Source organism: Manihot esculenta, chromosome 3, assembly GCF_001659605.2.
Source record: "Manihot esculenta cultivar AM560-2 chromosome 3, M.esculenta_v8, whole genome shotgun sequence".
Classification (NCBI taxonomy): Eukaryota; Viridiplantae; Streptophyta; class Magnoliopsida; order Malpighiales; family Euphorbiaceae; genus Manihot; species Manihot esculenta.
Window position 1 is genome coordinate 25,379,483 of NC_035163.2, and position 26,091 is coordinate 25,405,573.

The 26,091-nt window shown below is 41.0% G+C and overlaps 1 protein-coding gene across 3 annotated transcripts in view; it reads left to right on the forward strand.

Moving 5' to 3' along the window:
- The first annotated feature begins 1,068 nt into the window (after positions 1 to 1,068).
- The window catches only part of LOC110611297 (BURP domain protein RD22), a 64,812-nt gene continuing 39,789 nt past the window's right edge, over positions 1,069 to 26,091 (forward strand). The window contains exons 1-2 of one of the 3 annotated variants that reach the window (XR_006350116.1): positions 1,069 to 1,143; positions 1,217 to 1,325. Coding sequence is in view for 2 of the 3 variants with exons in the window: in XM_043954546.1 (XP_043810481.1) it covers positions 1,078 to 1,143 (66 nt within the window). In the remaining variant the exon portion in view is untranslated. Of the gene's footprint in view, positions 1,144 to 1,216; positions 1,326 to 26,091 lie in introns of those variants that run through there. The other 2 variants (XM_043954546.1, XM_043954547.1) reach the window with 2 other exon arrangements.

Below are 26,091 nucleotides of genomic sequence, written 5' to 3' on the forward strand. Positions count from 1 at the left end.
CTGTATCCCTTTTTAATTGTGTTCAATAAAAATGCTCATCTAACCCAGCAATAGTCTTATCACACCCCAAATGACCACTCAAATCTCTACCATGGACGTCTCGGATCAATTTTTCCTGCAAAGAAGAACGAATCCTCCTAAAGGTATTATGCAATAGGCAATGGAGTATATAAGCCGGTATTCTACGAATAACTTTTCTGAATTTGACAAATTGGACATTTCTGTACCATTCGACCTGTATCCCTTTTTAATTGTAGTCAATAAAAACGCTCCTCTAACCCAGTAATAGTCTTATCACGCCCCAAATGATCACTCAAACCTCCACCATTGACCTCTTGGATCAATTTTTCCCGTAAAAAAGAACAAGTAATGCATAACCTGTTCTCCTTAAAAAACAATTGATCATATATAAAAAAACCTATCAGTAGACTGATAAGTCTGGACCTTCGCCCATATATAAGCAAAATAATTATCTACATTATACAAATCCTTTAGAAATTCAAAACTTCCGACCTCCTGACTAACTGTAATCAACAAAACAACCCTCCTGCTCAAAGCGTCTGCTATCTTATTACTGTGGCCAGCTTTATATTTTATGACATAATGAAAAGTTTCAAAATAAGCTACCCATTGAGTATGCATCTTATTCACATGTTTTTTAGTTTTAAAATAAATCAAAGATTAATGATCTGTATTACAATCCAATTTATTGAGTCTTGTCCTCGTCATTCTAGTTAACTTGTTTCCAGGTTGTTCATAACTTAATTTTGTCTCACTCATTGCATATTGCATTCCCAAGTCATTTTTTTATAAGAATGGCGAATATCTCAAAATAAGCAGATGAATTAATTAAGACATTCGAATTCAGACTTCACTCACTTCTTAGGCTGGCAAATCTTAATTAACCAAATCGATTTTTGGCCATCTTTGTCAAGGCCTCAGGCCATATGAAAACAGGACCACTCCCTTGAAAATCAAATAAAATGACGTCATTTTTTCTTTAATTTTGTCTAATTAAATCTTGTCCCATTTTATCATTTCCTGTCTGCATATTCTCACTCTCTGAATTCCATCCCCATGGTAGCTACTGGAATAATTTCTATGGAGTTTCATCTCCTTCTCATTTTTGCTTTATTTACTGCTGTGAGTGTTGAATTTTATTTGTTTCTCCAATTTTTTCATATTATAATATTCTCTTCAACTTCTTTTATGGCAGATTGTTCTCAAAGGAAGTCATGCTTCTGTACCTGCAGAGCTGTATTGGCAATCCATGTTACCAAACACTCCATTTCCAAAAGCTTTAAAAGATTTTCTGTACCCTGCTGGTTAGTTAACTTTCTTCCTTTTTTTTTTTTTTCTTAATTTGAATAGTTTTGGCAAATTTAAAAATCCATTGGAGAGAAGAAGACCAATTCAATTTCTTTGCTTTAATAGGATATCAAATAGTCACTTAATTCCATATGGTATGATATTCTTTGTTAAGAAAAATTTTTCAGAAAATTTTACTATTTATTTGTAAGTGATTTTAGTATAAAGCATTAATTATCCTTTTGTTGATTTTCAATTATAAGCAGATATCGGAAAGAAAATCACATTTTCATTTCCGGAAGATTACATGCCAGAAAACAGTCTTGACACTCCAAACTTGGCAACCTATGATGTTGCATATTGGCCTGACAACAGAAAATTTGTCAAAACATCCATATCCAATGCAACTACTGTCTACTTCTTATACCATGATCTCCTTCCAGGCAAAAGTATGAGGATCATTTTCACTAAATCTACAAATGGGTCTAATTTCTTACCACGTAAAATAGCAGAATCTATCCCCTTTTCAAGCAACAAATTCCCAGAAATTCTCAACTATTTTTCCATAAAATCAACATCAAAAGAAGCTGAAATAATGAAACAGACGATTGAAGAATGCGAGGCACCTCCCATTAGAGGAGAAGACAAGTATTGTGCTACATCTTTAGAATCCTTAGTTGATTTGGTGGCTGCCAAGTTTGGACAAAATGTTCAAGCTTTTTACAACGAGGCAGAAGAAGAGAACAAGAAACAAGAGTATACAATCTTGCAGGGAATCAAAATGATGGGAGAAAATCATATGGTGTGCCATAAGCAGAAATATGCATACGCTGTATTTTATTGCCATAGAATCAAAGACACAAAGGTTTATAAGGTTCCATTAATGGGGGTTGATGGATCAAAAGCTGAAGCAGCTGTTGTTTGCCACATGGATACATCAGCTTGGCACCCACATCACTACGCCTTTCAGATCCTTAATGTTAAGCCAGGAGGACCATCAATTTGTCACTTCCTTATTAACAGTGATACCATTGTCTGGATTTCCACTAGCTAGATTCTATAGGCGTAAGTGTGTATTTATAGTATATGTGTGGCTTAACTTCTGAAAATAAACTTATAAACATTTAGCATTTATAAGTTATTTGGAATTTATAATCCTTTAAAATTTTAGGTAATATGATTGATTAAAGGAATATTAATAAATAAATTCAAACCTTCAAAGTAATTTATAATTATATTCAACACTACTTTAAATATTGGATTATAAAACCAAACATTTTCAATTTGTCCAATTATAATTAAAAAAATTAAATTAAATTTATATAAATTAATAATAAATTACAGTATAATTTCTAAAGTTTTATATTATTTAAATTTAAAGGCACATTTAAATTAAAAAATTAATTAAAAAATTTTTCTATAGAATAAAGATTAAATAGTACTCACAGACTTAGTCTGGTGGTAAGTGCATCTGAATAAATTTAAGAGATTTCAGATTTTATTCTACCAATTCTCCATCTCCATTTAAAAAAAATTAAATAATAATTTTTTATAATAATAAAATAAAAATATATTTTATAAATTAATTAAATAAATATATATTTAAAAAAATGAATTCAATTGATTTTATAAAATTTTAAAATTTTTAATGATAATTTAATAAAAATTGTAAAGAAAAATAATGGTTTGATAGATTATATAATAGGAAAATTAAATATAGTTTTTAAAAAACGATTTTTAATAAGTAATAAAAATAAAAAAAATACAATACTATTAAATTTTATATTTTTTTATGAAATAAAAAACTGTAATAATAACTAACGCACCCAAATTAACCACGTGGATTGCCATCTTAATTAACCAACTATGACCACAAAACTCATCGAGAATGAGATTCATAATTAAAGCAAATAATACAATCAAATTATTGAGTGTTGTCATTGTCATTCTAGCTAGATTTTTTTTTAATTGTTCATAAATTAATTTTGTTACATTCATTGCACATTGCGTTTTGGTTCGAAAGTAAAGATTTTATATATTTTTTTTTTAATAGAAAGAGGCACAATAACCTAATATAATTTGAAAGTTGTCCCTATTGAAATTTTCTTTTTAAAAATTTATTGTAGATCTCCAATAAACGTCGTAATCAAAAGTTAAGCTCAATCCAAATTTTTTATAAAATTTAAAACTAATTGTTCCGTATCATTCTTTTCCACTAGTAAAAAACTCGATTTTGAATTATCATCAGCAAGATCGTACTCAAACAGATCCGTCACGTTAAACATTTTAAAAATTTTCATATAATTTAGAAGGTTAAGGATATGAGTATTGTCATTAATCTTCTAAATAATCCGAAACGGATCAATCTTTTTTGGGTCAAACTTTTTCTGTCCTCCACCACGTTTCTTGTGTAAAAACACCATAACTTGATCACCGACATTGAAGAACTTGAAACTCCTATGTTTATCAGTTGTAGTTTTATACTTGTCATTGGCTTCCGTAAGACATTGTTATACCTGTTTGAAAATATTCACATGCTAATTTGCTAAATTATTTGTTGTAATACTGTTATGAATGCTTATAGGAAGGGCAATAAGGTTGACTATATGCGCTGGAATTTTCTTGTATACAACTTCAAATTGTGACATCATTGTAGAGCTGTGGACAGAACTATTGTAAGCAAATTCTGTTTAGGCAAGAGCAAGATTCCAAGCAGTTTTCTTATCACTGCAGATGCAATGCAGAAGATTACCAAGAGTGCGATTCACCATTCCAGTTTGGCCATCAGTTTGAGGATGAGTAGCATTGCTGTATCGAAATTTAGTCCCAAAACACTTTTATAAAGTCACCAAAAAATGAGATAGAAACTTCACATCTCTATAAGAAGTATTGGTCTTAGGAATGCCATGCAAACAAATAACCTCTTGAAAAAACAGTTTTGCAATATGAGAAACATCACTAGTTTTCTTGCAAAAAATGAAATGCACCATTTTGGAGAACCTGTCAATGACAACAAAAATGAAATCAGATCCATGTCGAGTGCGTAGAAGACCAAGAACAAAATCCATAGTCAAGTCCTCCCAAAGGTGTTATGGAATAGGTAATGGAGTATATATGTAACGACCCGGAAATCGGACCGCTACCGGCGCTAGGATTCAGGTCGGCTTAAGGCCGCCAGAACCCGTAGCAAGCCAAACATACATCCTGTGAACCTGTTTAATCCCATACATGATCAACATCATACATAAAAATTAAAACTTTTCTTTCCAAGCCTAACCTGAGCATACATAACATATCATAAACCCCTCATTGGAGTCCTCATCAAAAACTCCAATGGGTAACATATCATAACATATGGTAGGCTTAGATAACATAAACATCATAAAAACATTTTTGGATCATATACACAAGGGATTAAAACAAATTCCAGTCAAGCACATTCTAAACTTTCATTACATTACATAACATACTTTTACATTACAAATAAACCATGTCCACCACTAGGCTATTACATAAGCTTCTCTTACTCTTGCTGACTTCTCTATCTACTCTGTACCTGCAAGACTGGGGTTAGGGGAGAGGGGGTGAGCTATAAAGCCCAGCGAGCAGAAAGATAAAAACATACGATTTAGTTTCACCCTTTTTATGTTTATTATTATTTATTTTATTATTAAGAACATTTGTTTTAGTTCCTCCATTTTTAGGTTTATTATTATTCATTTTATTATTATTATCATCAAAATTATTTACCCTTCTCTTTTTTTCTTATTCATGCTTTCATGAAATGCAACACATCACAGCTAAACACATAAAGGATGGTATTGTCACCATTAGTCCTCAACATCTCCAAATGCCAGGGGCGTAGAATGGGCCTCGCTGGTCTTTCTCTTACATAACATAACATAACATGACATCCTAAGGTGCCAGGGGTGTAGAATGGGCCTCGCTGGTCTTTCTCTTACATAGTGCCAGGGGCGTAGAATGGGCCTCGCTGGTCTTCCATAACATATCATCATAACATAACATCAGAGGACTATGGATCACCCAACAACCATCCACATTAACATCAATTTATGCAATGCAGCATATTCGTGAATTCTAATGCAAACATCCTGAAATATTGCATGGCATAATGATGCATGGGCAATGCTTTATGATTCATTCATTTATTCATTTACCTTACTTTAAAACTTAAGGAGTTGTTCCACTCACCTGGTGACTGAAGCTTTAACAACGGACTCTGAACGACTATCTCACAACCGGGGGTCTCAGTTCCTCGGGTCCGAACCTACACAGGTGGACTCAAATGAGGCACCAGACAACAAGAACATAACTCTAAACATACCCCCAAAAACCTCCTAAAAACACCTCAAAACACTCCTAGGAAGCATGCAAGAAAAGGCTGGACAGGGCACTTTCGGCGGCACCTTCGGCGGCCGGAAGTCCCTCCAGAGCCGAAAGTCAGGCAAGTTCGGCGGCACCTTCGGCGGCCGAAACTCCCAGACAGAGGCGAAACTCATGCATGTTCGGCGGCACCTTCGGCGGCCGAAAGTCTCGGACAGAGCCGAAACTCCAACTTTCGGGGGCAAGCTTCGGCAGCCTAAAGCTGCCTCACAAGCCATGTTCGACGGCCGAAACTCCCTTCGGCTGCCGAACCTGGTTTCTGCCAAGGGCAGAAACTTGGCTCCTCTTGCCTCCAAGTTTCCCAAACTTCCTAATCATGCATAAAACTCTTCTACAACACTCATACACAAGCATACAAGCTCCTAGGGGCCTCAAACTAACTTAAACCCCAACTACAACACACAAGCAAACCACATTGCTCAAGAACATGCACATCAAACCCATAAACATAACATAAACTTCCACAAGCCTACTCATGCATTTCTACCCCATAGATCTACTCAAAACTTACTTAAAACATGCAAGAGAGGTTGGATCTAAGCTTACCTCTTGAAGATCGAGAGGAAGAACGATCCTAGCTTGGAGGTAGGGAGAAATCCACTCTTTGATTTCCAAGCTTCCAAACTTGCTCAAACTTCAAAACTCTTCAAAAACAAGATGTAACTTGTTAAGATCTGAAAGATTTGAGGGAAAACACTTAAAATGACCATAGGAGGGCTAAAGCTTACCGTCGGCCGAAATGGGAGAGAAAACCTCGCCTCTTTCGGTCACGGGGTCCTTTATAGGGCTGGTTCTGTCACCTTTCGGCGGCCTAACGTGCCCCCACATCTCATGCATGTTCGGCGGCCGAACATGAGGTTCGGCGGCCGAACCTTGACTCACTCAAACAAGGCTTTCGGAGGCCTAAAGCGCTCCCAAAACCTTACCATGTTCGGCGGCCGAACTTAACTTTCGGCGGCCGAACCTGGCAAAGCCTCCTTGGTCTTTTTCATTCAAAACTAAATTTTCATTTTACTTTAGAAACATAAAATACCTTAAAAACATTTCATAAAACATGGTTTTACCCTTCTAGAGGTTTCCGACCTTCGAGATTCCACCGGACGGTAGGAATTCCGATACTGGAGTCTAGCCGGGTATTACAATATAAGCACGTATTCTGCAAATAACCTTTCTGAGTTTGACAAAATGAGCACTTCAGTACCATCCGACCTATATCTCTTTTCAATTGTGGTCAATAAAAACGCTTCTCTAACCCAGCAATAGTCTTATCACGTCCCAAATGACCACTCAAACCTCCACCATGGACCTCTTGAATCAATTTTTCCCGCAGAGAAGAACGAGAAATGCATAACTTGTTCTCCTTAAAAAGAAATCCATCATGTATAAAAAATCTATTAGCAGACTGACGAGTCTGGACCTTCGCCCATATATAAGTAAAATCATTATCTGCAGTATACAAATCCTTTAGAAATTCAAAACCCACGACCTCCTGATTAACTATAATCAACAAATTAATCCTCCTACTCAAAGCGTCTACTACGTTATTACTGTGGCCAACCTTATATTTTATGACATAATGAAATGTTTCAAAATAAGCTACCCATCGAGTATACATCTTATTCATATGTTTTTTAGTCTTAAAATAAATTAAAGATTGATGATCTATGTGAATAATAAACTCTCGCCCCATCAGATACTGTTCCCAAATTTTAAAGGCTCGAAACATTGTATATGATTCCTGCTCATAAGTAGACCACTTCTTCCTAGCATCATTCAATTTCTCACTAAAAAAAGTAATAGGCCTATTAGACGGCGATAACATACCGCCAATCCTAACTCCACAAGTGTAACAGCCCGGAAACCGGTACCCTCTTTGTAACGGCCCAAACTGCTCGGCACTAGGATCCAGATCGGCTTAAGGCCGCCTAGACCCGTAGTAAGCCTGCTATGAACTCTGTGTACCTGTTAACATCCCATACATGATCCAACTGGACTACTAACTTTAAAACTTTACTTTAAAACTACCAGACTTAACCTTTAAAACACTCTCTGTAGGTCCAATCAGATGAACCAAAATGCTCAGATATACAAATCTGAACTAGCCCTCGGGCTATCTGTAATACACCAGTGCCACTCTACCAAGTAACCTCCATGCACTATGCGCTCTGCAGCATAGAACCCACTCTGTAAGGGTCAGCATATCATAAGTTAACTTGGCTACCATAGAGTCACAGGAATCAAACCTGGTCTTCTCTATTGGCCTCTCTCTAGATCACAGGAATCAAACCTGGTCTTTCCTATGCACTGGTCTTGGGTCAAAGGAATTAATCCCTGTCTTCCCTCACAGTTATCCTGCACTGGGTTTTCGAAGCACAACATATATTAAGTCTGGTCTGACTCATTTCTCATCAAGAAACTGTAAAACAGGATACATGCATACACTAGGGATTCACATACACTAGACAATAGGCAAAAGCACATTCTAACTCATTTATACATTAACTGACTAACTATTACATCACTTTTACATTAGATACATCATGTCCACACTATACTATTACACATGCAATCCTTTAGCATAACTCTGTTGCTTCTGCCCTTCCCAGCTACTCTGAACCTGCAAAACTGGGATTAAGGGAAAGGGATGAGCTTCTAAAGCCCAGTGAGTAGAAACACTGAAAACAGTTCATTCATACGCACTATATATGAAAATGCATCACCAAAACAAACATCTCAATATATCGTGGAATAGACATGACCCCAGAACTCCCTCGACGGGCTAGTGAAGTCGCCTTGGTCTAATCTCCACAAAGGTAGACATGACCCCAAAAATACCCTCTGTCAATACTGGCCCCCCAAAGGAGCTACACAGGGCATACCAACATGTACTTGCCCAACTGACCTGACACAATGACAGGAGCCGAAGCTTAGGCTATTAGAGTCGCCTGGGTCCACCTAACCTCTGATCACATAATCATCAATAAGATGCAATGCTTCATATTCGTGATTCTAATGCAATCACCCTATTACATATCATAGCATTCATGATGCATGAACTATGCTAAAGCATTATGTTTCTTTAATAAAAGATTAAGTTTAGTTCTACTCACCTCTGCTCCTCAAGCAGAAACCTGACTGACTCTGCAACTGCTAATCCTGACGACCTCCCTGAACTGTCGGGTCCGATCCTACACAAAAGGACTCGATTGAGGTGTCAAACATACTCTTATAACTCTTAAACATCTTCCCAAAACCCCTCTAAAAACTCAGAGAACAATCACTTCGAACATGCAAAGGAAAAGCTAGGCAGGACACCTTCGGCGGCACCTTCGGCGGCCGAATGTGCAGGACAGATCCGAAAGTCCATTCTTTCGGAGGCAACCTTAGGCAGCCGAAACTACCTTCCCAAGGGGTTCGGCGGCCGAATCCTCCCTTCGGCGGCCGAACCTGAGTTCATCCAGAACTCAGCTTCGTGCACAACCATCTCCTGCCAAGCACCAACACCACTCCAACATGCATAACTCCTTTTTAACTTGCATATACTCTGGTATATGCACAAAGGGGTCCAAAACTACCTATTAACCCCAACAAAACAGCAACTATAACACATAATCATGCTTACATCATTAAAGCATCAAAACTAAGCTTTCAAACCTAACCATGCAACTCTACCCGTAACCATTTGAAAAGCTGTTGAAACTCATTAAAACAAACGTAAAGACTTCCCTTACCTCTTGAAAACAGAAGAGGAACAACCAACTCAGCAACTCCTCTTCACCTATTACCAAAACCTCTCTTTTCTCTCTTTTTACTCCAAAACGTTTAAACCCTTTGCAAATGACCAAACCCTCTGCATGAGCTGATTAAAGCTTGCAGATGAGTCAAAGGGAGACGTGGCTTACCCTCAGATCATGATCTGGAGGTAAACACCTGGCCAAACCACGGACTGCGGAGTGTGCACCACGAACCGACCTCCTCAGCTTCGGCTGCCGAAACTGCATGCAAAACCATGCAACGTTCGGGGGCCGAACTTAAACTTCGGGGGCCGAACATTGAGCACTTTCGGCGGCCGAACTTAACATTCGGGGGCCGAACCTGGCCTTTGTCTCCAAAGCCTTTTCTCTTTAAAACTTAAACACTTAAAAGCATTTTTAGAAAACCTTCACTCTTACCCTTCTAGAACCTCTGACATCCCTGAATTCCACCGGACGGTAGGAATTCCGATGTTGGATGTAGCCGGGTATTACAATCTTCCCCCCTTATAAAACATTCGTCCTCGAATGTTAAAACAAACAAGAACAAACAAGAGCTAACTCTGATCCGTATTCCTCTTTTCTCTTTATCTTTTCCTAACTCGCAAAAGGGATACTCCAAACTCGGATTACACTAAAACCATAATCAACTCTTATCAGAACAGCTAAAAGATCATCAATCCTAACTAGGATAACTTGGTACTTGCTTACCAGCTTAAACTCACTGGTTTACTGTTCTATCAGATTAAAACCTTAAGGATTCATCTTTCGTTTCCCACACCAACAGGGCATAACCCAGGGTGAAGTACTAAGTCAGATAAAACCCGTTACTACCAAGCCTCTTTTTCACTATTCTGATAACTCTGAGCTCTCTCTCTGCAGGTGCCATCCTGTGAGGAAAGAAAGGAAACAATGGTTCTGCGTCCAGATACCATTCTCATTCCAACTCTACCTCCCTGACAGATGGTAAACCTGACAGCCTGTCTGGGAAACATCTAGAACGCACTCGAAAAGGCACTGAGGCTGATTCCCTGTCCTGACAAACTTGCTCACAAGAGCTAGAACAACCCTCTGATAACCCTTCCTGAGAACCTGTGAGCCTGCAGGGCTGACATCAACTTCTAGGCAGCTATACTCTGTCCCCCTAAAAGGACTACTTTGATCCATCTTCAACTATAAACTCTCCTACCTTGTCTCTGCAGACACAGGTAGTACCAGGAGTAATGCATCAATCCGCCCTAGAATGACATCACACAGTCAAATCTAGAACCATAAGGTCAGCTGGATCGCATCTACTCACCACTAACTCTGAACTGAACTAACTGACTCTGCATCAGATGGATCACACTCTCAGGTCCACTGACCCAAGGAAACCACTCTAAGCCCAGAAGTCATCACATCAAACCCAAACCTATCAACCGCTCACATAAACAAGGAAAGCGAAACACTGGGGTTCAAAACAACTAGCATACACATCCAAACACTTTCAAGTGAACGTACCTGACGTCACCGTGTTTGATGTGGCAACCTTTTACTGAGTCAGGATGAAGATCCAAACTAAAGCAAATGGAACTTCCTTCGGGAACCTCTCTGCCTCAACTACCACCCATTCCCAGACTAACTGTAACCTTTCTTTTTGACTTTACTCTTATCTAACACTTGCTCTTAGTTTTCTGTCTCTTGTTCTGTTTTCTGCTTTCTCTTGTTTCCCTTACTCTTTTTACTCTTTCGTACACAAAACCATTCTCACTATACCTGGTTTAGAGAAACCAGAAACATTATGATCTCATCACAAGTCTCTCTTTTCTGAAATTCTATCTCTTTAACTTTTTATTCTGACCATGTAACTCTAGTACATTCTGTTACGTTCAATCCTACTAGGATCCACAAAACAAGACAGATATCAAAACTCGCAAAAAAGAGCATACCTGGCATCACTGGATCTAATGGGGCTATTCCCTGCTGAGCCTTTCTACCTGAAAAAGACCGCTGGGACCGAACCATCCAAGGCATCATACGACACTCACGAATCACATGCCCCTCCTGTCCACACCTATAACAAACTGTGGTTCCTGCCAGACAAACTCCCTTATGCAATCTACCACACCTCAAACACTGTGGCTTGCCTATACCAGAACTTGGACCAACATCATCACCTAGACTCTTATTTTTCTTTGACCGTCTCAAACCTCTAACCTTTTTCTTTATAGTTTTCCCCCACATCACTCCTTTCGCGGTAGCTGTACTCCAAGTGGAGGGTTCATTCTCTCCTATCCTAGAGTCCTTGGTCTGAGCATCCTCTAAAGAATCAGCATCCATATTCACCTGTATACCAACATCCCTTCTTTGAACATCTACTTCTCTCTCTCTCTTGTTTCCTAGATCCATGCCTCCTCTATTTTCATCAAAAGATTCTTCAGACGGATCTGAATCAATCTGTGGACTAACACCACTCATCTTAGCTATCCTGAAGAACACCACAAGAAACAAACATTAGCACACATAGAGTTCATATGAAAACACATGAACCTACAATATGGCATACATACATAACATCAATACACATGTTTAGATACATGGGCATTTCACATCAGCATGCAAAACAACTGAACATTTTAGCCTAGTGGACATGATTATACTTATTGTGCTTTGCCTGACCACACCTTCTAGACCAACCTCTTTCCAATGTGTGAACCCTTGCTCAACACACCGTACTTAGGAGGCCCTATACTCTAATATCACTCTGACATCGTAACCTCTTTCCGATGTGAGATATCTCTGATCCCTGAGTATACTGACTCAGCACATCGTACTCTAGAGGCCCTATGCTCTGATACCAACTGTAACAGCCCGGAAACCGGTACCCTCTTTGTAACGGCCCAAACTGCTCGGCACTAGGATCCAGATCGGCTTAAGGCCGCCTAGACCCGTAGTAAGCCTGCTATGAACTCTGTGTACCTGTTAACATCCCATACATGATCCAACTGGACTACTAACTTTAAAACTTTACTTTAAAACTACCAGACTTAACCTTTAAAACATTCTCTGTAGGTCCAATCAGATGAACCAAAATGCTCAGATATACAAATCTGAACTAGCCCTCGGGCTATCTGTAATACACCAGTGCCACTCTACCAAGTAACCTCCATGCACTATGCGCTCTGCAGCATAGAACCCACTCTGTAAGGGTCAGCATATCATAAGTTAACTTGGCTACCATAGAGTCACAGGAATCAAACCTGGTCTTCTCTATTGGCCTCTCTCTGGATCACAGGAATCAAACCTGGTCTTTCCTATGCACTGGTCTTGGGTCAAAGGAATTAATCCCTGTCTTCCCTCACAGTTATCCTGCACTGGGTTTTCGAAGCACAACATATATTAAGTCTGGTCTGACTCATTTCTCATCAAGAAACTGTAAAACAGGATACATGCATACACTAGGGATTCACATACACTAGACAATAGGCAAAAGCACATTCTAACTCATTTATACATTAACTGACTAACTATTACATCACTTTTACATTAGATACATCATGTCCACACTATACTATTACACATGCAATCCTTTAGCATAACTCTGTTGCTTCTGCCCTTCCCAGCTACTCTGAACCTGCAAAACTGGGATTAAGGGAAAGGGATGAGCTTCTAAAGCCCAGTGAGTAGAAACACTGAAAACAGTTCATTCATACGCACTATATATGAAAATGCATCACCAAAACAAACATCTCAATATATCGTGGAATAGACATGACCCCAGAACTCCCTCGACGGGCTAGTGAAGTCGCCTTGGTCTAATCTCCACAAAGGTAGACATGACCCCAAAAATACCCTCTGTCAATACTGGCCCCCCAAAGGAGCTACACAGGGCATACCAACATGTACTTGCCCAACTGACCTGACACAATGACAGGAGCCGAAGCTTAGGCTATTAGAGTCGCCTGGGTCCACCTAACCTCTGATCACATAATCATCAATAAGATGCAATGCTTCATATTCGTGATTCTAATGCAATCACCCTATTACATATCATAGCATTCATGATGCATGAACTATGCTAAAGCATTATGTTTCTTTAATAAAAGATTAAGTTTAGTTCTACTCACCTCTGCTCCTCAAGCAGAAACCTGACTGACTCTGCAACTGCTAATCCTGACGACCTCCCTGAACTGTCGGGTCCGATCCTACACAAAAGGACTCGATTGAGGTGTCAAACATACTCTTATAACTCTTAAACATCTTCCCAAAACCCCTCTAAAAACTCAGAGAACAATCACTTCGAACATGCAAAGGAAAAGCTAGGCAGGACACCTTCGGCGGCACCTTCGGCGGCCGAATGTGCAGGACAGATCCGAAAGTCCATTCTTTCGGAGGCAACCTTAGGCAGCCGAAACTACCTTCCCAAGGGGTTCGGCGGCCGAATCCTCCCTTCGGCGGCCGAACCTGAGTTCATCCAGAACTCAGCTTCGTGCACAACCATCTCCTGCCAAGCACCAACACCACTCCAACATGCATAACTCCTTTTTAACTTGCATATACTCTGGTATATGCACAAAGGGGTCCAAAACTACCTATTAACCCCAACAAAACAGCAACTATAACACATAATCATGCTTACATCATTAAAGCATCAAAACTAAGCTTTCAAACCTAACCATGCAACTCTACCCGTAACCATTTGAAAAGCTGTTGAAACTCATTAAAACAAACGTAAAGACTTCCCTTACCTCTTGAAAACAGAAGAGGAACAACCAACTCAGCAACTCCTCTTCACCTATTACCAAAACCTCTCTTTTCTCTCTTTTTACTCCAAAACGTTTAAACCCTTTGCAAATGACCAAACCCTCTGCATGAGCTGATTAAAGCTTGCAGATGAGTCAAAGGGAGACGTGGCTTACCCTCAGATCATGATCTGGAGGTAAACACCTGGCCAAACCACGGACTGCGGAGTGTGCACCACGAACCGACCTCCTCAGCTTCGGCTGCCGAAACTGCATGCAAAACCATGCAACGTTCGGGGGCCGAACTTAAACTTCGGGGGCCGAACATTGAGCACTTTCGGCGGCCGAACTTAACATTCGGGGGCCGAACCTGGCCTTTGTCTCCAAAGCCTTTTCTCTTTAAAACTTAAACACTTAAAAGCATTTTTAGAAAACCTTCACTCTTACCCTTCTAGAACCTCTGACATCCCTGAATTCCACCGGACGGTAGGAATTCCGATGTTGGATGTAGCCGGGTATTACAACAAGTATCACATTTAATCTCAAACAGTTTATCAAAATCAGATAAAACAAGAATAGGGACAGAAGTAAGCTTATCTTTAATCTCCTCAAAACTTTTATTGGCAATGTTAGTCCAAGTAAATTTCTGCATTCTCTCTTTCTTCAAACAATCTATGATAAGGCAATGATACTGTTGAAATTTTTGATAAACTGCCGATAGAAAGTAGCAAATCTATGAAAGCTGTAAACTTCTGAAATATTTTTGGGAATGGGTCAGTTCTAAATTGCTTCTACCTTCTTCTCATTAACATATAGGTAATGGAGTATATAAGCACGTATTCTGCGAATAACCTTTCTGAGTTTGACAAATTGAGCACTTTTGTACCATCCGATCGATATCTCTTTTCAATTGTGGTCAATAAAAATGCTTCTCTAACCCATCAATAGTCTTATCACGTCCCAAATGACCACTCAAACCTCCACCATGGACCTCTTGAATCAATTTTTCCCGCAGAGAAGAACGAGGAATGCATAACTTGTTCTCCTTAAAATGAAATCCATCATGTATAAAAAATCTACCAGCAGACTGATGAGTCTGGACCTTCGCCCATATATAAGTAAAATCATTATCTGCAGTATACAAATCCTTTAGAAATTCAAAACCCACGACCTCCTGATTAACTGTAATCAACAAAGCAATCCTCCTACTCAAAGCGTCTGCTACCTTATTACTGTGGCCAGCCTTATATTTTATGACATAATGAAAAGTTTCAAAATAAGCTACCCATCGAGCATGCATCTTATTCATATGTGTTTTAGTCTTAAAATAAATTAAAGATTGATGATCTGTGCGAATAATAAACTCTCGCCCCATCAGATACTGTTCCCAAATTTTAAAGGCCCAAAACATTGTATATGATTCCTGCTCATAAGTAGACCACTTCTTCCTAACATCATTCAATTTCTCACTAAAGAAAGTAATAAGCCTATTAGACGGCGATAACATACTGCCAACCCTAACTCCACAAGTATCACATTTAATCTCAAACAGTTTATCAAAATCAGGTAAAACAAGAATAGGGGCAGAAGTAAGCTTATCTTTAATCTCTTCAAAACTTTTATTGGCAGTGTTAATCCAAGTAAATTTCTCCATTCTCTCTTTCTTCAAACAATCTGTGATAAGGCAATGATACTGCTGAAATTTTTGATAAACTGCCGATAGAAAGTAGCAAATCTATAAAAGCTGCAAACTTCTGAAATATTTTTGGGAATGGGTCAGTTCTAAATTGCTTCTACCTTCTTCTCATTAACATATATCCCTTCTACACTAACAACATATCTAAGAAATAGAACGCGCTCTATCATAAAATGTATTTTTTTAAATTAATAACCAGCTCATTTTTTTACAAGGCTGTCATGACTTGACGGAGGTACTGTAAATATTCTTCTTCATTGTGGCTAAAAATCAAAATATCATTAAAATAAATAACTACGAATTTGCATAAGGAGTACAAAACCTAGTTCATAAGTCGCATGAACGTGTTAGGTATATTCGTCAAACCAAACGGCATAACCAACTACTCGTACAAACCTTTCTTAGTTTTAAAGGTTGTCTTCTATTCATCTCCCTCTTTAATTCGGACTTAGTGGTAGCCGCCTTTAAGGTCGATCTTTGAGAAGAATTTAGACCCTGATAACTGATCCAGCATATCATCCAAGCGAGGAATAGGAAATCGATATTGAACCGTAATCTTATTGATGGCTCTACTATCCATGCACATTCTCGAAGTTTCATCTTTCTTTGAAACGAATAAGGTAGGGACTCCGCAAGGACTAATGCCCTCCCCAATGTGCCCCTTCTTCAATAACTCTTCAACCTATTCCTGAAAGATTTCGCTCTTCTTTGGGCCTCATCTTGTAATGAAACAGATTCGGTAATTTAGATCCAATAATGAGATCAATCTAATGTTGAATATCCCGCAAAAGTGAAAGATTTGAAGGCTTCTCACCTCAGGAAACTCCTCCAACAGCTCTTTGACGGATGGTGGTAAAGATGATACATCCTCTACTTCACCTTTTGTTCTTACCAATAAAGCTAGTGTGCCTCCAGACTTCTCAATTGTGCCTGATAGCCTTTGTACTCCCGTAGAAACAGTAGCAACAGTTTTCCCTTCCACTTTAGAATGTTTTGCAGAACCAGAATGCAAAATAGTAATGTTCTTTTATTCCATGTAAACATGTACGAATTCTCCTTCCTCTTATGCAAAGCATCAACATCAAACTGCCAATGAAGATCTAAAAAAATTTCACAGCAATCCATATCCACGACATCACAATTAACAGATTAAGTGTAAGATTTACTGACAGCAATAGGCACGCTGCAGATTCTGTTGACTTTAATTGTTGGACCTTCCTTAATCCATCCAACTTTGTATAGCGAAGGGTGAGGCTATGTAGACAACTGCAGTTTATCCACCAATTGCTTAGCTATCAGATTTTCACAACTGCAACTATCTATAATTAGCCAGCAAATTGCTTATCCTGCTCGATAATTTGCCTGAAAAATCTTCCTCCTTTGCGTCTTGTCCTCCTATTTCATTGAGCATAAAATTTTCTTTACCATATAGGTGACTTTCCCATCTTCAGAACTAGTAAGAGACCCATCATCTTCATCTACTTCCTCCTTAAATTCAACCACCTCCTCAACCACATTAACCTGTCGGCGATCATTATTAACTCCTCTGCATTCTGAACAATTATTCGAGTAATGGCCAAGTTGCCTACAGTAATAACATATGTTTCCGGTTGGTTTCTGATAAGGATTAGTTTTGCTTTCTTTGTATGCTGTATTGATGATTGTTTTTCCCTTACTGTTTCTCCTTTCTTTCATAGTAGTCTGTTGATAGTCCTAGAAGGTTGTCTGCTATAATTACCTCTATATTACTAATTCACAGTCGAATTAGAATTTCTGTAATTAAAATTTCAATTAAACTGATGTCGAGATTACCATTCAACACGTTCTTTCGCTCTTTTTGTCATCTCAATTGTATCTGCCAAAGTGAAAATCGCAGCTACTCCCATCATATAGCGAATTTCGTGATTCAGTTTCCTCTGATAATCAGCTACTTGCTAGGCTTCATTCTCACAGTTATCACACCTCGCCTGCAGCCTTAAAAACTCCTCTGTATATTCATCGATCCTTTGACTCTCTTGAATACAGTCATGATACCGATTATACAAAATCTGAGCGTGATCACTAGGCAAAAACCGTTGCTTAATCATCTATTTCATCAACAGCCAATTTCATATAGGTTCAAGCCTCCAGCGATAGCGTTCGTTTTGAACAGAATTTTACCATGCTGCTATTCCACCCTTTAATATATAAACTACAATCGAAAAGTTTTGATCCTCTTCTACATTTATAACTTCAAAAAACCGATCAACCTCCGCTAACCAATCATTGACAGATTCTACATCTAACGAACTAGAAAAGTTTTGAAGGTCTATCTTTATCTGTAACCTCCTTGATAATCCTATTGGGAATTTGTAACCATAGGATTTGTGACCATAGGATTTGAAACTGGCTGTGGGTGTTCGGCTGTAGCAAGTTAGTTGTTACCTGTAATACTCGGCTAGACCCCGGCATCAAAATTCCTACCTTCCGGCGGAATCTCGGATGCCGGAACCCTCTAGAAGGGTAAAATATGTTTTATGAAATGTTTTTACATGTTTTTATGATTTTAATGAAGCAAAGAATTGAGTTTTGGAAAAGAAAAGAGAAGGAAAAAAAACCCAGGTTCGGCCGCCAAACCTCAAGTTTGGCCGCCGAACATGGGGTGCATGCGGAGGCACGTTAGGCCCCCGAAGGTGTTCTGGCCAACCATCTATAAAGGGGTCCCCTGTCCGAAATGGGCGAGTTTTCTCTCCCCATTTCCGGCCAAGGTGAGTCTCCGCCGCCCCCTTGTCGATCATGTGTTCTTCCTTCAAGTTTTCATGATTTTCATGAGTTTTCAACTTGGTTTTGAAGTTTTCAAGCTAAAGAGCAAAGTTTTGGAGCTTGGAGACCTCGGAACTTGATTTCTCCCATCTCCGAGTTTGGATCGCTTCTTCTCTCGTTTTCCAAGAGGTAAGAGTAGATCCTACCCTTCTTTAGTATTTTCACTCTGTTTTGATGGGGTTGAAGAGGGTTAATGTATGTTTTAGAGCAAATGCTTTTTGATAGGGTTTATGTTAGTTTTATGGGTAATGTATGTTATATGTGTTGCTAGATGTGGTTGTTGCTGGTGTTTAGGCTAGTTTATATCCCTATATGCATGAATAAGTGTTATTGCATATTTTTACATGAGTTGGTTTGAGTTTAGAAGTTGGGAGGCAAATGTGCATGAGAGGAGGCTTGAGTTCTGCCATTTTGGAAGAACTCAGGTTTGGCAGCCGAAGCCATGTTCGGCCGCCGAACCTGCCTATGGAGGCACGTTTTGGCTGCCGAACCCTGCCCCCGAAAGTTGGACTTTCGGCTCTGGAGGGGAGTTTCGGCCGCCGAAGGTGCCGCCGAACATGCATGAGTTTCAGATCTGGAAGGAACCTTCGGCCGCCGAAGGTGCATGACTTTCGGCTCTGAAGGGACTTTCGGCCGCCGAACCTGCCGCCGAAAGTGCCCTGTCCAGCCTTCCTTTGCATGTTTTCTAGGAATGTTTTGAGATATTTTAAGGGGGTTTTTGGGGGAATGTTTAGAGTCATGTTAGAGTATGTTTGGTCCCTCATTTGAGTCCACCTGTGTAGGTTCGGACCCGAGGAACCGAGGAGGTCAGCAGGGCTAGCTGCCTCAAAGCTAGATCAGAGTCAGCCAGAGGTGAGTAGAACTAAAACTAATCTTTTATTTCAAGAAATCAAATGCCCCAAGCATGTTCATGTATCATGTATATATATAATAGGTTGATTGCACTAGTTTCATGAATATAGCGCATTGCATTATTTATTGTTGGTGTGGATGGACAACAGGACGATCCATTAGCCCTCTGGATATTATTTTATGTAACAGAAGTCCTGAGGAGCCCCTTTGAGGGCCGAGCACAGAGTATGGGAAGACCAGGGTGCCTGCACTACGCCCCTGGCACAGAGCTTATGTGTGTAACAGAAGTCCTGAGGAGCTCCTTCGCGGGCCGGGCACAGAGCAGAGGGATTTTTGGATCAGTCCATCCGTGAAGTGATTTGTCTGTGCTGTAATGCATTTCATGAAAGCATGTAATTAATGAACTGTTTTTATAGTTTCTGCTCACTGGGCTTTTTAGCTCACCCCTCTCCCCTAATCCCCAACTTTGCAGGTTCTGGATAGTTCGGGAGGTTGTCAAGGTAGAATGGCTATTTAAAGTGTAATAGTTAGTTGTGGACATGAAAGACAATGAAATGTAAATAATATGATGTAAAGTAGTATATTGAAGTTTAGAATTATGCTTAGCCCTATTGTATGGTTAATCCCTTGTTGTACATGATCTTAGCAAATGTTTTAATGATGTTTTATGAGATATGTACCCAGGTTGACATATGTTATATTGATCCACTAGAGCATTTGTTGAGGGCTCTAGTAAGGATTTTATGTTTACAGTGTTAGTGCATGCACAGGTCAAGCTTGGGATATGAAAAGTTTAAATTTTTTTATGTAAATGTATGATCATGTATGGGATTTTATCAGGTACATAGAGTGCATAGTAGGCTTGCTACGGGTTCCAGCGGCCTTAAGCCGACCTGTAATACCCGGCTAGACTCCGGTATCGGAATTCCTACCGTCCGGTGGAATCTCGGATGTCGGAAACCTCTAGATGGGTAAAAACCATGTTTTCATGAAATGTTTTAATGTTTTGATGATTTTAAGTAAGAAGGAAATGAGTTTTTGAATAAAAACAACCTTGGAGGAAAGCTCAGGTTCGGCCGCCGAAACTCAAAGTTCGGCCGCCGAACATGCATGCGTTGCGGGTGTGCTTTAGGCCCCCGAAAGCATAAGTGAGGGAAGTCCAGGTTCGGCCGCCGAACCTCAAGTTCGGCCGCCGAACATGGCATGCATGCGGAGGCACTTTCGGCCCCCGAACGTGGCCTGGCCAGCCACTATAAAAGGGTCCCTTAGCCGAAAACGGGCGAGTTTTTCCCCATTTTCGGCCAAGGTGAGCTCTCCGCCGCCCCTCACCGATCTTTGATGTTTTTCCTCTAGATCTTTCAAGTTTTTCACTTGTTTTAACTTTGTTTTGAAGATTTGAGCTTTTGAGCAAAGTTTTGGAGCTTTGAGGTTCAAGAACTCAAATCTCTCCCAACCCCAAGTTTGGTCGCCTCTACTCTCGATCTTCAAGAGGTAAGAGTCGATCTCTAGCTTATATTATGTTTTAAGTGAGTTCTATGAAGTTCATGGGGGTAGAAATGCATGTTAGGCTATAAGTTGAGTTTATGGGTTTTGATGATGATTTTGAACAATGTATGTTGATTTTGTGTGTTTGAAGTGTTGTAGTTGGGGTATATGCTAGTTTGAGACCCCTAGGTGTAATGTATGATATATATGCATGTTTTAGAACAAGTTTATGCATGATTTGAGGCTTGGGGAGGCAAGAGGCTCGTTTGAGCCAAGTTTCTGCCCATTTGGGAGAAACCAGGTTCGGCAGCCGAAGGAACTTTCGGCCGCCGAACCCCCTTGTGGAGGCAGCATTCGGCTGCCGAAGCTTGCCCCCGAAAGAGGACTTTCGGATCTGTCTGGGACTTTCGGCCGCCGAAGGTGCCGCCGAAAGTGCCTGACTTTCGGATCTGTCTGGGACTTTCGGCCGCCGAACCTGCCGCCGAAAGTGCCCTGTCCAGCCTTTCTTTGCATGTTTTGCATGGATGTTTTGAGATGTTTTAGGGGGTTTTTGGGGGATGTTTTTAGAGTTTTGTTCTAGTATGTTTGGTCCCTCATTTGAGTCCACCTGTGTAGGTTCGGACCCGAGGAACCGAGGACCCCAGCAGTGAGTCTGCTGCCCCAGTGTCTGGTCAGAGCTACCCAGAGGTGAGTGGAATAACTCTTATGCTTTTAAATAAATAAATCAGTTTTAGCATGATTCACGCATCATGAATGCCATGAGATATAATAGGGTGCTTGCATTAGAATTCACGAAGATGTTGCATTGCATATTATGTTGATGATGCGGATGAATGTTGAATGATCCTTTAGTCCTCCTATGTTATGATATGATGATGATACGGTACGGAAGACCAGTGAGGCCCATTCTACGCCCCTGGCACTATGTAAGAGAAAGACCAGTGAGGCCCATTCTACGCCCTTGGCACTATGGAATGTTATGTTATGTTATGTATGTAAGAGAAAGACCAGTGAGGCCCATTCTACGCCCCTGGAACTATTGGAATGTGTAGAGGACTATTGGTGACAAATTCATCCTTGATGTGATTAGCTGTGATGTGATGCATTTCATGTTATCATATGTTTTAAATGCTTTACTATTCTGCTCACTGGGCTTTGTAGCTCACCCCTCTCCCCTAACCCCAGATGTGCAGGTACAGGGTAGACCAGGAGGTTAGCCAAAGTTTGAAGTACATGTTTATGTAATAGTTAGAATGTGGACATGACAAATTGTATAATGATGTATAGATATGTAATGTAAGAGATTATAGTATGTTATGTAATGAGGTATATTGAGGTTATAGTTGTGCTTGACCCTATGAGTATTGTAATCCCTTGTTGATACATGATCTTAATGTCTATTGATGTTTATGTTTAACCAACTCAACTTATGATGTATCGCCCACTTGGGCAAGGATGAGATCCCACTGAAGGACTAATGTTTAAGTTATGTTATGTTTAGTGCATGCACAGGTTGAGTATGGTGTATGATGAAAGAAAAGTTTTAAATTTTTATGTATGATGTTGATCATGTATGGGATTAAACAGGTTTACAGGTTACATGTCAGGCTTGCTACGGGTCCCGGCGGCCTTAAGTCGTCCCGGATCCTAGCGCCGGTAGCGGTCCGATTTTCGGGTCGTTACAGAATGGTATCAGAGCCCTAGGTTCATATGGTCGGACCTAGAGTGTCGGGCTCATAGAGGTTATAGAAGGTCAAGCACAATAGGAAGGTCATGTCCACTAGGATAGGATGTGGAGTCCTGTCTTGTATGATGATGTGAAATGCCATGATAATATACATGTGCATTAATGATATGAGATGTATGTGATGCGGGTTCATGTGTGCCCACATGAACCATATGATGCTAATGTTTATGTGATGTGTGCTGTTTTCCAGAAAACATTATGAGAGGAACTCGTCGATCTGCATGATTGACTGGAGTGCCACCTGAGGATGAGGGCATGAGCGCCCGTCCTCCTACATTGCCTAGGGCAATGTCTAGCAGGTCCAACAGGGACAGAACAGTAAGAGACCCTAGAAGGTCTTTGGATCTGGGTAGAAGCAGATCAGTTAGAGGAACAGTTCAGGGAGGAGCATCAGAGGATATGGGGGATGACATGGATGTAGAGCAGAGGAGGGATGGCAGTCTGGGAGTCAGTATGTCAGAAGAAGGAATGGGAGAATCCCAAGGAGGCACTCAGGCCTCGGGATTTGTTCAGCCATCTTACTACCCACCCTTCTCACAAAATCCCGGGTATTCGATGGGAGGTACATCGGATTACCCTAGCTTCACCCCTTATCCCACACAGATGCCATACCCACCCTACTACCCACCATATTCACAGTACCCAATGTATCCACCTCCACCTTACTATCCAAATCCAGCAAACCCTACCTCAGAAAATGTTGCACCACCTCCACCATCTACAGAACCAGCAGCCCCAGTTACCCAACCTCCTAGACCTAGCTCAGCCAGTGGGAGCAAGGTCAAGATGACCGACTACATGAAGTTGGGTGCTCCCCAATATGAAAAAGGGGATGACCCGTTTGTGTATCTGGAGAGGGTCAAGGTGATCACAGATGAGATTGGGGCTGATGATAGTAGAGCCATTCAGATGGCTGGGTTCACACTTAAGTGCAAGAAGGCACGAGAATGGTTCAAGAATTATGTGAACCCGAAAGTGGATAGCATGTCTTGGGAAGAGTTTGCAAACGAGTTTGCAGGATGGGCTTTCCCAGATAGTTCAAGGGAGCTGAAGATGATAGAGTTTGAGCAGTTGAGGCAGACTGATGAGATGGGTGTAGAAGAGTTCACAGACAGATTTTTGGAGCTGTTGCCTTTTTCAGGGCAAAGCCTTGACACGGATCAGAAAAAGTCAAGGAGGTATATCATGAAACTCCACTCCAGATATTCCTCCTTGATCCAGTCAGCAGATAGGGAGAGCTTCCATGCCATAGTGGATATGGCCCGGAAAATGGAGGCCAGTGCCATCGTTCAGGGAACAGTTAAGCAGTCAGTGGCACAGCCTTCTGGTTCTAAGACCCCAGGCTCTTCTTCTTTTAGTGCAGCAGCTTCAGGCAGCAAGAGGTGGAGCAGTACCACCAAGAAGTCGAAGAAGAATAAGTTCTGGAACAAGGTTAAGTCCAGTCTGGGACTAGGGAGTGGCTCAAGCTCTGGTGCGGATAATGCAGTTTGTGCAAGGTGTGGCAAGCCACACAGAGGAGTATGTCGGTTTGGGACGACAGCCTGTTACAAATGTGGTCAGGAGGGGCATATGTCTCGAGATTGTCCAAGAGCAGCCCCGATGGCACAGTCCCAGCAGACAGCTTCAGGCAGTGTAGCGCAGCCAGCAGCTCCAGCCATGACTCAGGCCAGTGGCAGAGGCAGAGGGAGAGGAGCAGCCTCTTCTTCAGCGGGGTTCAGAGGTGAAGGTCCATCAGCTCCAGCACGGATCTTCACCATGACTCAGCAGGAGGCAGATGCATCTAACACCGTGGTGGCAGGTAATTTAGTCATTGGTTGTTCAGATGTGTACGCCTTGATGGACCCTGGTGCATCTCATTCTTTTATTGCACCGAGAGCCGTTCAGAGGTTAGGGTTGATGACCTCCGAGTTAGAGTGTCCTCTCTGGGTCAGTGGACCCAAGTGTGATCCATCAGTGGCAGAGTCAGTCTGCCAGTGTAGTCCAGTCTTTGTTGAGGGAAGATGCCTTTCCGCCGACCTTGTGGTTCTAGATTTGACAGATTTTGACGTCATTCTAGGGATGGACTGGTTATCTACCCATGGTGCTACCTTGGACTGCAGAGACAAGGTAGTCAGGTTCAGAGGTCAGGATGGGTCTGAGGTTGTCTTCAGAGGAGACAAGAGGGGTACACCTAGAGGTCTGATATCAGCTCTTCAGGCTCGTAGGTTGCTTAGGAGGGGATGTCAGGGGTATTTGGCTCATGTGAGAGAGCTTAACAGTCAGGTTAGAGAACCCGCCTCGATGCCAGTAGTTAGAGAGTTTCTAGACGTCTTCCCAGATGAGCTGCCAGGTTTACCACCTGCTAGGGAGATAGAGTTCGAGATAGAACTAATGCCTGGAACCCGACCGATCTCTATCCCTCCCTACAGGATGGCGCCAGCAGAATTGAAAGAGTTGAAGGAGCAGTTACAGGAGCTGGTAGACAAGGGCTTCATCCGACCGAGTACCTCACCCTGGGGTGCTCCAGTTTTGTTCGTGAGAAAGAAGGATGGATCCCTTAGACTTTGTATCGACTACAGGCAGTTGAACAAAGTCACTACCAAGAACAAGTACCCTTTGCCAAGGATCGACAATCTATTCGACCAGCTAGCAGGAGCGGGTTGTTTCTCCAAAATAGATCTGAGATCTGGGTACCATCAGCTGAGGATTAGAGATGAGGATGTGCCAAAGACGGCTTTCAGGACCAGATATGGGCATTTTGAGTTCCTTGTAATGCCGTTCGGGTTAACTAACGCCCCTGCAGCATTCATGGACCTCATGAACAGAGTGTTTAGCCAATATCTGGATCACTTTGTTATTGTCTTCATAGATGATATCTTAGTGTATTCCAGGAATGCAGAGGAGCATGCCCATCATCTGAGGTTGGTTCTACAGACCTTGAGGGAACATGGCTTGTATGCCAAGTTCTCTAAGTGTGAGTTCTGGCTGAGGAGCATTTCGTTCTTGGGGCATGTAGTGTCAGAGAATGGGATAGAGGTAGACCCCAAGAAGACAGAAACTGTGGCTAACTGGCCTAGACCCACTTCAGTGACGGAGATCAGGAGTTTCTTGGGTTTGGCAGGTTACTACAGGAGGTTCGTTCAGGACTTCTCGAAAATAGCAGCTCCTCTGACCAGACTAACCAGGAAGAATCAGAAGTTTCTGTGGACCGACCAGTGCGAAGAGAGTTTTGAAGAGTTTAAGAAGAGGTTGACTTCAGCACCAGTTTTAGCTCTGCCATCTAGTGATGAGGACTTTACAATCTTTTGTGATGCGTCCCGTGTGGGACTGGGTTGTGTACTGATG